Source organism: Alligator sinensis, unplaced genomic scaffold (assembly GCF_000455745.1).
Source record: "Alligator sinensis unplaced genomic scaffold, ASM45574v1 scaffold769_1, whole genome shotgun sequence".
NCBI classification, from domain to species: domain Eukaryota; kingdom Metazoa; phylum Chordata; order Crocodylia; family Alligatoridae; genus Alligator; species Alligator sinensis.
In genome coordinates this window covers 121,694-135,940 of record NW_005843322.1, presented here as the reverse complement: position 1 = coordinate 135,940, position 14,247 = coordinate 121,694, and the positions used below count along the sequence as shown (strand labels likewise).

The window sequence follows — 14,247 nt, the reverse complement described above, 5'->3', positions numbered from 1 at the left end:
GACCCCTAGGCATGTGCCTGCTCCTCTGGCCCCATGCAAGGGGACAGCATCGCTCAGCTGCCGATGACCCCAAGACAGCGGCCACGGGTGCAAGGGGGGCAGTCGGCACTGCAGGCCTTTTCAGACAGGGGGGCTTTGAGGGGCAGTGGTGGGGACCCCCCGGCCTTTGCCAGCTCTGCCCCCAGACTGGGTGCTAATCCAAACCCCTGCTTACCTGGGAGGGTGGTGGCCAGCCCAGGCCAGCCCGGGACGGAGGATCCCGTGAGCATCCCAGGCATCCCGCGGTCTCCAGCTGACACCGTCACAGCAGCCATGGCTGGCGGGGTGGTTCCCGGCAGGCGCGGTGTCCCAGGAGAGGTCACCTGTGCCCAGGGCAGCCCGGGGGTCCCCGGAGCCCCTGTGGTGGGCATGGGGGTGCTTAGCCCGGGCACGACTGCTCTGGGGGGCTCCGTCACACCAGGGCTGATGCTGGCAAGCGCGGGGGCTCCAGTGTGCTCGGGCTTCTCCCGCAGCCCCGGCGTCCCGGCTGGTGTCCCCGGCGAGGGGCTCTGGATGGCTGCGGCAGGGACCGTCGTCTCCAGTGGCTCTGCTGTGGGCCCAGCACAGGATGTCCTTCAGCCACGGGTGGCTAGAGATCCCCGCCTGACCCCCCAGCACCTGGTCTCAGAGACCGGAGCGCGTGGATGGGAGAGCACGAGTCCGAGCTCCCCACCAGGCTCCCATGCTAATGCCCCTGACTGCATCCTCCAAAACAGCCCTTCCGGTGCCCTGCTCCTGCCACCACTCACCTCCCGTGGGCACCGGCTTGCTCGTGGACTTGGCCTCACTGCTCTCGTTGGCTACGCTGGGCATCCTAGCTGGAGTCCCCGGGGGTGCTGGGGGTGGCTCTGAGGCAGCAGGGGGGCTGGCAGGTCCGGTCCCCGGGGGAGCAGCACCTGCAAGGGGAAGAAGGAGGATGGGATCAGGCAGCCAGTCCCAGTGCTGGGTCACCCAGGCTCCCGTCCTGCCGGCTGCACCCATGTCTCAGGCCTGCAAGCTGGTCCCTGCTTCCCTGCACCAAACCCTGACCTGACCCTGCCTGCGTGCAGAGTCCCAGCCTGCCCTGCCCCGGGAGCACCACTTACCCCAGAGGCAGCCCTGCAGCTCCAGGCGCAGGTAGATGCCACGGTGAAATGCCACGGGCACCAGGCGCAGGGAGCGGGTCAGGATGGCCGGGCTCAGCTCCTGCCGCACAGGTGTGCTGCTGTCCACATTGCCCTCCAGCACCTAGGAATGGGGCAGGGGTTAGGGTTAGGGTTGCCCTGGAGCTGGAGCAGAGGTTAGGGGAGACATTGCCCTGATTAGGAGGGGGCTATGTGGGGCTGGCTTTTGGGGTGAGGAGGGACAGGATCGGGGCCCAGCAGGAGGAGAGGATCGGGGCCCAAGAATCACATCAAAGGTCTCGTGGAGGAGGGCGAGGGCCATCTATTGGGTACTGGGTGACTGGGCTGCGGGAGAGGTGAGGGTACCTGTGCCGGGCCGCCGCGGGGGGCGTAGTCACGGTAGTGCACGCCGTCATAGCTGTAGGCCAGGCGGTAGCGGGTGATGAACCCCCCCGAGCGTGTCCCGCCCTGCGTGACCACGGCGCTCACGAAGGTGGGCTGCAGCAGGTCCACCTGGAAGTAGGGGCTGGAGTCGTCCGGCAGCGGGCTCCAGCCCACCTCGATGTTCGGCCTGGAGGGAAGCGAGTGCTCGGGGACCCCCTGTCTGCAGCCAGTCCCCACATGGGGCTGGCACAGACCCCCTGGGAGCCCCCAGCCCCATGGCAGGGGTGTCACGTCTGCTCCCCTGGGCATTGCCCCCCACCCCTCTGGGACCAGGCTGGGTGCTGCATGGGCGCCCCAGCCCTTCTGGCTCTCCTGTAGCCCTGCCCTGAACCGGCCCCGCTCTCCACCCCAGAGGAGGTGACCGGGGCTTTTGCGGGGCCGTGCCCCTGGCCAGTCACCCCATTGCAGCCCGTGGAGGGGTGGAGGTAAGAGGCATACACATTGGGCATGCTGTTGAGACGCCCAGCGCCTGGGGGGTTGCTTTCCCGGTGGGAGGAGGCGCTCAGCTGCTGGTCCCGGATCCGGCCGCTGTCCAGCCCCAGCGGCTCGGTGCAAGGACCTGCAGGGACATGGGGCGGCTCAGGCCAGGCCTGGGGCCCTTCATGTCCCTCATCGCCTCCCCATCAGAGCCTGTCCCCCCGCTGCCTCTGCCCTCCAGCTGTGAGAGCCGGTGGGTGGCCCAGGTGCGCCGTACCTGCGGGGGTGGGCAGGATGCCGTCGGGGAACGGCCAGCCGTCGGTCCACACCAGCGCCTGGAGGGGAGGAAGAGCAGAGTCACTGACCGGCCATCGGCTGCACCGTGCCCGTCCGGCAGCCTGTCCTGCCTGGCACCGCTCTGAGAGCCAAAGGTGCTGGATCCAGAGGACACCCGGTCATCTCCAAGCTGACGGACAGAGTCTGAGCCCCCACTTCCCTCCCACCCGCCACCCTGCACCCCCACAGCCTCTCCATCACCCCGAGCTCCTCTCCTCCAGCCCCTCCACCGGGGTCCCCCTCTCTGCGCCGGCACAGCGGGGTCCCGTCTACAACAGGGCAGTGGCACAGCTCTCCTTCCTGCTGGCTCCGGGGTCACTCACCTCCTTGGGCGTGCTCCAGACACGGGGTGTCCCGGGGGTGGAGGGGCTGCGGGGAGCGGAGCACAGGGGTTAATACAGGGGTGCACCAGAAAGCCGGCTCCCCAGGGGTACGGCCCCCCAGTTGGACCCAGGGGGACCTCCGGGGCCCACATCTCACAGAGCCCAGCACCCGGCAGAGTGAGCAAGAGGCAGCAATGGGTGCAAGCATCTAGGGTTAGGCCAAGCCTGGGAACATGCCCTAATCTGGAACTGGCTGAACCTCATGAGATCTCCATGGCCTCCTGCACCCCAAATGCTGCACCAAATGGGCTGGGGAACCACCACGCTGCACCCCACTCCCTACAATGCCAATGCCCCCCTGCTGTGGGTGCCCGGTACCTCGTCGTGCCTGCAGGAGGCGCTGTGCTCCCACGCAGGGCGACGCAGCCAGCCTCGTCCGTGCCGTCCAGGCAGTCGGCAATGCCGTCGCACCTCCGGGCCGCGTCCACGCAGCCACCGGTCCCCGTGCAGGGGAAGTGGGACAGCGGGCACGGCCAAGGGGTTGAGGGCGCCAGCGATGGGGCAGTCCCTGCGGGGCAAAGAGGAGGGCACGGTTGAGGTGTGGGGCAGAGATGGCTCATGCTGGCAACACTGGGCTCAGGATCGAGTTGGAGGGGAAGGGGGCAAAGCAGGTGCCACCAACCACCCCTGCTTTCTTTGCGTGGCAACACCCGGGATCACAGAGCCATGGAGCTGGCAGGGAGCCCTGCCTGAACCAGCCCAGACAAACCCCATGCGCTGCATGACACAGCCCCAGGCATCGCCCCCACCCCTGCCCCCGGAAAGCAGCGGGGCCACAGCACCGATGTCCTGCTTCTATTAAAGATTGCAAATAGATGCTGCAGAGCCCCGAGACCCCCCCGGACCCGCTCACCGCAGCGCAGCTCGTCTGAGAGGTCTCCGCAGTCATCGACCCCGTTGCAGACAGCACCGCGGGGTCCGGCGGGGACGCAGCGCCCGTTGCGGCACTGGAACTGGCCGGTGCGGCAGGGCCGGTGGGCAGGCAGCATGCTGGGGGCTCCAGGCAGCGCGGGGGGCACTGGGGCAGAGAAGGGAGAAGGGTGGGGGTCCGAGGGGAGAGGCTGTGGCTGAGCAGCCTCCCCTCGCAGTGCCGAGGTAACGGGCCCTCTGCGGCTGTCCTGGGATGGTCAAGGGACGGCTCATTTTAGCATTGCCAAGCACCCCAGGGCAAGCGCGCCGGCCAAGCAGGGTACCTCTCTCGCAGCCCAGCAGCTCAGCGCGCAGGAAGATGCCATTGTGGAAGTCCTGGGGCAGGATGCGGACGTGCCGGGCCCGCACCAGGCGCTGGAAAGTTCGCACCACGGGGGTTGCATCATCAAAGTTGCCCTGGAAGAGCTGCCAAAAGCAGTGCTAGATTATGACGTGCTCAGGCCCTAAACTATGTCCAGTTTAAGAGGTCCCATCTAATAAAAATAATCCATGAAATCCACGAAAATGGATTTTCTTGACATATTAAGATGAATTATTGTTATTTCTGCACAAATTTATGAACTCAATAGGAATAATAACGGTGGAGCCATATATATGTATATTTTTGTCATATTAGAATGAAAACGTCCAGGGGGGGTTTCTTATTTAGAGGCCCCTCGTATTGTGAGGCCCTAAACTGTCGCTTAAGTAGTTTAAGACTAAATCCAGCACTGGCCAGGAGGGTGCCAGGGCAGTTCAGCACCGTGCGGCACATGTGTACGTGCATGCATGCAAACACCCATGCGCATGTGTGAAAACACACACATATCCAAATGTGCACAAATGCAAACACGTGTGCAAATGCACACATGGGTGCAAACACACACAAGCATGCATGCATACACACCCGTGTACAGACACTAGGACACGCGTTTAACCACATGTGCAAATGTACATAGGCAAACATAGAAGCATGCACATACACACGCAAGCGCACACACATGCAAGCATACGTGAACTCATGTACATAAACACACATGCGCGCATCCTCCCATACACGTGTGTGTACACATGCCCACATGCTGTGCTGATTCAGGGAGTCCCTCTCTACACGTGTGGGCTCTGGTCAGGGTTACAGGACTGCGGTAGCATGGACGTCTCCATGCAGGGGACCCGGGCTGCGGTGGGACTCTACCGTGTGGGGTGGATGCACCAGGGCCCCTGGTTGCTGACGTGTCATGCACATACCTTGGGCTCCAGCTGCGCATCTGGGAAGGCCTCGCGGTAGTCATGCCATCTCACCCCGTCCATGCTAAATTGCAGAAGGAAGCTGGTGACGTAGGCATCCGAGGAGCCTGCGCCCTGCACCACCACCCCTGGGAGAGAAGAGCAGAGCAAAGCAGAGATCAGGCAGCGCCACGGGGCTCCCTCTGCCCCCCACCCGTGGGGCGCTGCCCTGCCTGGGAGACTGTCCACACATGCTGGGTCCCTCTGGCTTCCTCATGTGTCCACCCTGCTGTGCAGAGACCCCCGTCCTAACCCTGGGGGCAGCATGAGCAGAGGCCGCCGGGTCTGGGATGCAGGGGTGGCCCTTGGGGCAGCCGGATCTCAGCCCCAGAGGGTACCTGGCACCATGCACAGGAGATCCAGGCACCATCCCACCAGCCCTGCCCTGGGGGTGTGGGTGCCCTGCAAACTGCGTAGGACCAGGCACCTACCAGTGAGGTTCTTGGGCTCCAGAAGGTCCACCTGCAAGTAAGGGGGGTTGGAGAGGAGCTCGGGGTACACGTCCGCTTGGGGCCCCCAGCCCTGCAGGTCCAGCCCCGGCAGCACCCGGTTGAGGCGCGCAGCATGCGCGGGGTTCTCAGGCTGCTGGGACGAGGCGGAGAAGCTGCTGTCCGGCAAGGAGGCCAGGCCCAGGGGGCCATAGCAGCGGTCTGCCAGGGAGAAGAGGGTCAGGGGGGCTCTGAGGCAAGCCAGGGGTGCAGCAGGCTGGGGGGAGGGAGCCGGCACTGCCGCCGATGTTGGACAGAGCCCTGCAATCAGAGCAGCTGCCTCCCTGCCCCTCACCACGCACCCCACATGCACACACTCATAATACATATATACACATACACTCATGCAGACACACACACATACATGGGCACAAACACATGCCCACAACACACACATGTGCCTACAAACACAGATACACACATGTGCAAATACAGCCCCCCCAGACACACACATGCCTACACAAATATACATGCCTGCATATATATGACCCCACACACACATGTGCACATACATATCTACATATACAGATGCACACACATGCTGACCCACACACATGCACATACACATACATGCTGACACACCCACCCACCCACACATGCACACACACGATACATGCCTGTTGCATGCACACACACACCCACACACACAGTGTTTCATCACTCTCATCCTCTTGCAGCACCTCCCCGCGTGGCTGGGATGGGCCCCGCCAAGGCTCTCAGGGATGCTGGGCTGTGCTGACCTCCAGCTGAGGCCACAATTGCACTCTCCCTGGACCTGCGGCCCACAGACAACCAAAGACACTGACCACATCCCTTCTGCCTGCCTGTCCGGGGCTACCCGTCCTATTCCCGGGGCTGTAAGCTCCCTGGGGCAGAGACCCCTTGCATGCAGGGCCCGGTGCCGCCCCAGAGGCAGCCACAGGAGAGACCCCAGCCGATGCAGACCGTGCCACCCGACACTGCGCAAGTCCCTGCGGCAGGGAAGGTCCCAGGGCTCACCTCCGAGAGGCGGCAGTGGGAAGGTGAAGAGAGGCGGGCTGGTGGGGGCACTGGGGCCGGCCACGCTGGTCTCCGGGGGCTCGGCTGTCGGCACGGCCAGCGTTGTGGTCCTGTTCTCACCTGGGCCAGGAGAGAGGCCCCCGGAGAAGGCAGGTGAGGGGTGGTTCTGCCTTGCTCTTTGCACCAGGGAGGGGGTGGGATGGGGACGGGACTGGGATGCTCCCACAGGCAAGGGATGGGGACAGCCCTTCAGCATGGAGGGCACTGGCCCCCTGCCCTCCTTTACCCCAGACCCCCAAAGAGCCCCGGAGCAGGGCTACGGACCCCAGACCCCCTCCCCAGCCCAGGACTCACCAGCCTCCGTGCAGTAGCAGCAGGCCTCCCCCGTGCCCTCCACCAGCACCCGGCCCTGCCAAAGAGAGAGAGCTGCTGGCACCCCAGAGACGCCGGGTAGGGCCAGGGACCAAACCCAGGTGTCCTGAGCCAGGTCCTGGCTCTGCGGGTGCCAGGTCTACCTGCCCTGCAGGCAGCGTCCAACCGGAGCATGAAAGGGACTAAGAGTGGATGCCCCAGGCCTGAGAGGAGCTGATGCAGCATGGGAGGGTCACACAGCCCCTCTGAGCCCTCCTGGTAACCCCGCTCACCTCGGGGCAGGCCACGGTGCTGTAGGGGCAGTACTGGGAGCACTGCACTGTCAGGTTGGGCAGGCACTGGCACACCTGGCACTGCCCCGAGCGCCAGCGGTCGCCAACGGCGTGGGGTCGCCCATGATGCTCACACTCCTCGCATGGCTCCGTCTGGCACCTGTGCATGGAGGGCGCGCCGTGAGGGCAGGCACCTTTGGGTCTGGAGGACAGTCACTGCCCCCCTGACACCGACTGCAGCCCAGCCCCAGGTCCACTCCCCTAGCCCAACCCACTGAAGCAGAGAGGGGCTGCAGACACGATGTTAAGACCCCGCCTGCAGAGACCCTGGTGCTCTTGGCGAATACATGGCTTTGCCGGGAGAAGCGTGGCCCACCCCCGCCACGGCCCAGCCCGTGCGGCATCACCTGCGGGCCTTGCGATAGATGCCGCGGCACTGGCGCCCATTGCCGTGCTTGCTGGGGTTGTTGGGGCTGCGGAAGGACCACTGGATGCTCTGCACGCCGCATGGCCCCAGACACTCGCCCCATGGTGACCAGGCCGACCAGCCGCAGTTCACTAGGGCCGGAGAGACAGGTGAGAGAGGCCCGTCCCCTGCCGCCCGTCCCCTGCCGCCCCTCGCTGCGCCTACCTGTGCACTCGGGGTTCTGGCGGCAGCGCCGGGGCTGCCCGTCCTGGCAGGTGCAGATGCGGCAGTTGACCTTGACCAGCTGCCCGGGCCAGTAGCGCACACCCTCCACCTCGCAGGGGCACTCCCGCGGCCGCACGCACCGCCGCTCCCCGGCCAGCACCAACCCATCCGGGCACCAACAGCCTGCGGGGGACCCGGAGGGGTCATGCACTGTCTGCCCTGGGAACCACCCCGCTGCAGCTGCAGCCTCCCACCCATGCAGTGTCCCGCAGGTCACAGAACAGCACAGACCCATGGGGGAGCAGCAGGGGATGGCACCCCGACAAATGCAGGGTGCTTGGAGCATCCTTGCCCCTGGATGCTCCTCCCCAATGCAAGGAGCATGCTAGAGGTCTTGTCCTAAGTGCCTCCACCTTGCAGACACCTTCCACCACAGTCAGGCTGGGGACAGGCCAGCAAGGCCACACGGCAGGCTTTCGCTGATGCCAAGAGGAAAGCATCAAGTCTGGCGCTTGACTAGTCGCATGCAGCCCATCCTCCCAGGTATGGGTGTTTCTGCATGGCCACAGCCTGATCTGCATGCTCGTGATGCTCGTGTTCAGCTTTCCAGTTAAGCTATGCTCTTGAGAAGAGCCAGGCATGTGCTCTTGATTCCAGGTCCCTGACTCCACTAGCCCCCTTTGCCCCCAGCTGGGCACAGAGGACTTCCCTTCACCCAGGAGGAGGTCTTCTGGGGGGACGGCCCTGCTCCCCTGGCCCCGGCGTGTCCATACCTGGGCTGCAGGGCCGGTCTCTGCGGCACTTCACCTTGCTGGACAGGTCAGTGCAGGAAGCGGGGCAGGGCGCGCACCTGCGGCTCACGAGGTCCCCGGGGCAGGCGGTGACATTGAGGCAGCCCTCCAGCTGGCAGGGCTCTGCAGAGATGGTGAAAAGGGGTTACCTAGCTGGGGGGCTTCCCCATGGAGCCTGGGAACAGGCTGCAGCACCGCAGGCCACAGGAGGGTGTAGCGATGCCCAGCCAGCATTGCCAGGGGACCAGCAAAGGCCCTGCACCCGGTGCCAGTCAGCTGGCTCCCCCCTTGACCTGAGCTGCAGGAGGGGGTCCTTGCTTTGGCCCCAGGGACTCACGGATCTCCAGGGTGCTGGGCGAGTCCCCGGGCAGTTCGATGCATGGCCGGCCCCCGTTCTGGGGAGGCACACACTCCCGGCGTCGCACCACCACCCCGCGGCAGTCCTGGGTGCAGTTGGACCATGTTGCCCACTCGCTCCAGGCTCCGTCCACTGTGGGAAAACAAATGGCATGAGTTCTCCTGGCCCCGGGATCCCCTCCTGCCTGCTGCAGAGGGCTGCCATGATGCCCCTTGCTCCCCATCACCTCCCTTAGCTGACACAGGGGCAGGCACAAGTCCTCCCTTGCTTCTACAGTCCCATGGATCCTGTGCACACCCAGCTGTGCTCACCCTGGACCCAATGCAACCCCCACCCTGTGAGGGCTGGCACCCGCTCTGCCCAGCCAGGACACACCAGGGCAGGCCACGGCAAAGCACTGCTGGGCCTGCGTCTCCTCGCCGTGGCAGTGGCGCAACACGTGGTCAGCCCGGCGGGTGCAGACGCGGCGACGGACTTGCAGCCCCGTCCCGCAGGACCGGCTGCAGCTGCTCCACGGTGCCCAGGCACTCCAGAGCCCGCAGTCCTGCTCGTCCGAGGGCAGCCAGCCCGAGGTCGCACTGCCATCCGTGCAGTCCGCCAGCCCGTTGCACACCTGTGGGGGAGGCGGGTGAGCCCATGGTGCAGACCAGAGGGGCAGAGGAGTAAAATCGGAGCACTTCCTGGAGCTGAGGATACTGCCCTGGGCACGGTGGAAGTGATGGGGACCCCAGGGCACCACTAGCAAGGGACTCACCTGCTCTGGGCCATTAACCCCATGGTCCTTGCTCCTGGCTCGCTGCTGGAGGGGCAGTGCAGTGCAGGGGTGGAGTTGGGCCGTGGTGGGGATCGAGGGAACAATGCGCCCAGTGCCCACCTGGCTGGGGTCCCAGCCTCTGCCCTGGCCATACCTGCTTGAAGGTGATGCACTTGCTGTCGCCGCAGGAGTACTCGGCACAGGGGCCCACGGTCCGGTTCTGGTCAGCTGGCAGGACACGGCTCTCTGCAGACAGAAGGAGGGAGGGAGATGCCAACTGCCCAGATGCTCCCCACCTGCACCCTGTGTCGAACGGCTAGGTCAGGGCATAAGGGCAGGGCAGGGAGCCAGTAGAGGAGCTCACTGCAGCCCAGCTCCAGCACTCTCCAGTCGCAGAAAGGCTGGATTGGAGGGGACCCAAGGAGTCGTCTGGGTTGACCCCCAGCCCTGAGGCAGGAGGAGTAACCCTAGAGTGCCCCTGAGAGAGGCCTGGCCTGTTCTCAGCCTGGAGCAGGCTGGGTGTCCCACTGCCCTATGCACAGGAGGCTTGTCCTAACCTCCCATCTAGGTCATCTGTGCCACAGGTAAAACCGATTCCTTCTCTTGTCCCACGGACATGGCAATAACTGATGGTTCTCTCTATGGGAAGCTGCTAGCACACCGTCTTCAGCCTAGCAAGGCCTGCTCCTCCATCCCTCCTCCGTGAGCCCTGCTTTCTACACCATTCTTTCTCCCTGCTGCTCCTCTCTGTTTGTCTAGGGGTGAAGTTATACCTTACGCCTAGACCACGCTCAGTTAAGATGTGAGCATCCGTTAAGCTCATTAACGTGTGCTCAGCACCCTTCAAGCATCCCAAAGCACCGCTGCTTCAGGCAAGGGTGAACTCTGACCGCAATACCCAGCTCGAGTTAGGGTAACTTCAGTCTGTTCCATGGAGAAAGAATGAGCAATCTGCAGTCCTCCAGCATCCCAGCAGGCACTGCTCCCATCAGCCCTTTCCCCAAAGCAGGCATAGAGTCCAGGTGTCCTGCCTCCTAGCCACATTGTTGTTTCCCAGCCCTTTGCACGTGCAAGAACTGGGAAGTCTCAGCCCCCCACTGCCGGGGCTGCAGCACAGCCAGGGTCTCCTTACCACAGGCGATCTCGTCCTCGCCCTGGGGGCAGTCCGGGGTACCATCGCACACCCTGGAGACATTCACACACAGGCGGTTGTTGCAGACGAAAAGCCCTGGGCATGGCGGGATCTGCGTGGACCCTGCCCCAGGAAAGAAGGGATGTCAATGCTGGCCCAAAGAGGGAGGGTCAGTGCCACCCGACTGGAGGCAAATACGTGCTGTGTTTGATGTGATGAGGCACCGCATCCTTGATCTGGATCTGCCCCTGCTCACCGCAGTTGTCAGTGCTCTCATCAGACTGGTCGCGGCACTGGGGGAGGCCATCGCAGAGCTGCCCATAGGGGATGCACTCAGCGCTGAGCATGCAGGGGAACTGATCCAGCCCGCAGGTCCTGTTGCAGTCCAGTTCATCGCTGCCATCCAGGCAGTCAGCCTCATTGTCGCACATCCAGCCACGCGGCTGGCACTCCCCGCTGCGGCACTGGAACTCGTAGCGGCTGCAGGGGGGCGCTGCGGGGATGGGGTAAAGGGAGCCCATCAGCCCCATGCTCTCCCAACCTCCCCTGGGAGAGATGCCTGGAGAGGGCCCAGCAGCACCCTCCTTGAGCAGCTGTGCAACAGCCGTGGGGGCTATGGGGCAGGAGCACGGGCTGGGGGGAGGTTCGCAGCTGCTCCAGACCCAGGTGGGGGTGTGATGGTGGCAGGGGGCAGGGAAGGCACAGCTTGTCTGGGCACAAATGGTCAAAGGGTACCTGCTGCGCCCTGGCCACTCACCCAAGGTGCGGTTGGTCGGTAGGGGGCGTGTCACTGGCAGCACCATGGGCACGGTGATGGCTGTGGGGCTGGGCAGCACTGCCAGGCACTGCGTGGGACTCTCGTCTGAGCCATCCCAGCAGTCCCGTGTGCCGTCACACACCTTCACCCTGCTGATGCATGTGCCATCGGGGCAGGGCAGCTGCCCGGGGGCGCAGGTCACCTGGCCTGTATAGACAGAGAATGCAGAGGGGACCAAATCCAACAGCCCCCTTGGCCATCCCCCAGCCCCCACGCTCCCTGCTGTGGGGTTCACCAAGCCATCTTAGCTGGAGCATGGCCAGGCCCACCACAAGGATGGGGGTGGCCAGCTTGGCTGGGGTGTGGCCAGGCCTACTGTGCCCCCAGGTGGTGGGGTGAGGCCAGGCCCACCATTATGAATGGACCCAGAGGGACAGCCATATTGACTGGGGTGTGGCCAGGCCACCCTGATGGATGGCCCTAGAGGGGTAGCCATCGTGGCTGGGGTGCAGCCACATCTATCATGATGGATGGTCCCAGGAGGGAGGCCATCTTGACTGGGGTGTGGCCACATCTATCATGATGAATGGCCCTAGAGGGGCGGCCATCTTGGCTGGGGTGTGGCCACATCTACCATGATGGATGGTCCCAGGAGTGTGGCCATCTTGGCAGGGGTGTCACCAAGCCCACCCTGATGGATGGCCCTAGAGGGGCAGCCATCTTGGCTAGCTTGAGGGTTGTTGACCACAGGGTAGTGGGGGCTGGCAGCCTCACCTGGGCAGAAGGCCTCATCAGCGCCGGCCAGACAGTCACTCCTTCCGTCACACACCTGCTGCTGTGGCAAGCACAGCGCATCCGGGCACTGGAAGTGGCCAGCAGGGCACACACACTCCCGCTCATCACTCAAGTCCCCACAGTCATCGTGCCCATCGCACCGGTGCAAGTATGGCACGCACCGGCCTGCCGCGCACCGGAACTCCGCCGTGCCGCAGGGTGGGCCGCAACCTGCAGGGACAGCTGGCGTGAGACCTCTCAGTGAGGCACTGCCCGCAGGATCTCCACAGAGGATGGCAGCAATTACGCCATCATCCCCATCACTGCCAGGGTGTTGCCTCTTCCCTGCCCCAACTCTGGGCCCTCGTGTGCAGGGCCGGCACCTTGCTAGCCAGGCCAGCACCCCTGGATGGCCCCAGGAGCCCCACGACAGCCAGCCCGGGACTCGCCTGCCTCGTCGGATGTGTCGGCAAAGCCACAGTCAAGCTCGCCATCGCAGACATGGGCACGGGGGATGCAGCGCCCGTTGGCGCAGTGGAACTCGTGCTGGCCACACCCGGGCGGGGGGCAGCCCTGCTCGTCCGAGAGGTCCAGGCAGTCAGCAGTGCCATCGCAACGGTAGCCCCAGGGCACGCACTGCCCGCTGATGCACTGATACTGGTGCGGGGCGCAGCTCAGGGTGCAGAACTCATCCGAGCCGTCCCCGCAGTCATCCTCGTTGTCGCACACCCAGGCACCTGGCACGCAGCGCCCACCCCCACGGCAGGCGAACTCTGTCTCGGGGCAACCAGGCCGGGCCGCGCAGGGCTCTGCCAGGGCCTCGCACTGCCACAGCCCTGCCTCGCACGTGCTGCGGTCAGGGAGAGAGGGCATCAGGCTTCACGGAGCCCGTCTGGACAAGGGAATAACTGATGGCATAGGGGCAACTGGGGGAGATTATCTGTATGGAGGGAGCAGGGGCTGGGGTGGGGGAGTGTTGATGGGGGTGTCCCAGAGGGCAGGGCTCAGACACTCCCAAAGCCCCAGAGCTGCAGGCCCATGGCAATACCGCAACGCACCCCTGCTGTGAGGGGAGAGGGGCCGGCAATGGGTACAGCCCCTCACTGGGGAGCTTAGGCCCCGACTCCCCCACTGCTCACCAGTTCTTACACTCCTGCTTCACCGCAGTGCCCGATGGGAACGAGGTGCCCTCCCAGTAGCAGGGGCACTCAGAGGGGTCGATGCAGCTCCCGCCTGCCAGGGTAAGAGAAGACCGCTTTTCGGCACCAGCCCTGGAGACTCTTCCCAGGTGTCACTGTCCACCCAGGTCCCACAGGTGCAGGGCTTAAAGGAGGAGGGGGTCACACTGAACTACCCCCCCATGGGGAAATGCAGCAGAGATGAGTGCCAAGTGCTCAGCTGGGGCGGGGAAATCCTGTGCATGGACAGACCCATGGGACAGCAGGAGAGGGCACGGGGCAGATGAAGCCGGAGACAGCGGGGTGATAGCAGCTGCAGAAGCAGAGCCCTCCCAGGGCTGCGTGAGAGCAAGGCGCTGTACATAGGATGCACGGGGCAATTGCTGTGCTCTCCCCAGTGTTGGGGAGGCCACTGTGGGGCTCTGCATCCCATGCTGTGCACCAGGCTTTTGCAGAGGCAGATGAACAGGAGAGAGACCGGAAGGAAGGGCCAGCAGAGAAGGGGATCGATGAGGAAAAGAGGAAGGAAGCGGGGTTCCTTTGGCCAGGGAGCAGAGGTCCATACCCTGGCCAGGCTCCGTCTCCCCACCCCACCACTCGGTGCCTAGTTAGGTCATGCCCTGGAGAGATGCGGGCACCTTACCATGCAGGACCTTGCCCTCAGGGCAGAAGCAGCCCTCCACGCAGGAGACAGCATCACAGTGCTCAGCCAACTCCAGCCCAAAGGTCTTGCAGGTCTGGGGGCAGGCGGGGCCGCAGGCCTCGTACTCCAGTCCGTTGTCACACTGCATAGCTGGGAGGCAAAAACGCGTGGGGCATGAGA

At 64.4% G+C, this 14,247-nt stretch overlaps 1 protein-coding gene across 1 annotated transcript in view; it reads right to left on the bottom strand.

Annotated features, from left to right (window-relative positions):
* Positions 1-14,247, bottom strand: part of SSPO (SCO-spondin) — a 55,537-nt gene that overhangs the window by 25,722 nt on the left and 15,568 nt on the right. Inside the window, exons 25-51 of the mRNA XM_006038348.2 lie at positions 14,068-14,217; positions 13,386-13,479; positions 12,696-13,096; positions 12,247-12,477; positions 11,473-11,679; positions 10,972-11,208; positions 10,716-10,838; positions 9,738-9,829; positions 9,205-9,442; positions 8,809-8,961; positions 8,454-8,594; positions 7,681-7,863; positions 7,457-7,607; positions 7,050-7,209; positions 6,760-6,814; positions 6,406-6,525; positions 5,350-5,568; positions 4,910-5,007; positions 3,916-4,057; positions 3,576-3,740; positions 3,041-3,230; positions 2,663-2,708; positions 2,281-2,338; positions 2,025-2,145; positions 1,509-1,713; positions 1,125-1,266; positions 789-935 (exon numbers count right to left, since the gene is read on the bottom strand). Coding sequence (XP_006038410.2) covers positions 789-935; positions 1,125-1,266; positions 1,509-1,713; positions 2,025-2,145; positions 2,281-2,338; positions 2,663-2,708; positions 3,041-3,230; positions 3,576-3,740; positions 3,916-4,057; positions 4,910-5,007; positions 5,350-5,568; positions 6,406-6,525; positions 6,760-6,814; positions 7,050-7,209; positions 7,457-7,607; positions 7,681-7,863; positions 8,454-8,594; positions 8,809-8,961; positions 9,205-9,442; positions 9,738-9,829; positions 10,716-10,838; positions 10,972-11,208; positions 11,473-11,679; positions 12,247-12,477; positions 12,696-13,096; positions 13,386-13,479; positions 14,068-14,217 — 4,269 coding nt within the window. The remainder of the gene's footprint in view (positions 1-788; positions 936-1,124; positions 1,267-1,508; positions 1,714-2,024; positions 2,146-2,280; positions 2,339-2,662; positions 2,709-3,040; positions 3,231-3,575; positions 3,741-3,915; positions 4,058-4,909; positions 5,008-5,349; positions 5,569-6,405; positions 6,526-6,759; positions 6,815-7,049; positions 7,210-7,456; positions 7,608-7,680; positions 7,864-8,453; positions 8,595-8,808; positions 8,962-9,204; positions 9,443-9,737; positions 9,830-10,715; positions 10,839-10,971; positions 11,209-11,472; positions 11,680-12,246; positions 12,478-12,695; positions 13,097-13,385; positions 13,480-14,067; positions 14,218-14,247) is intronic.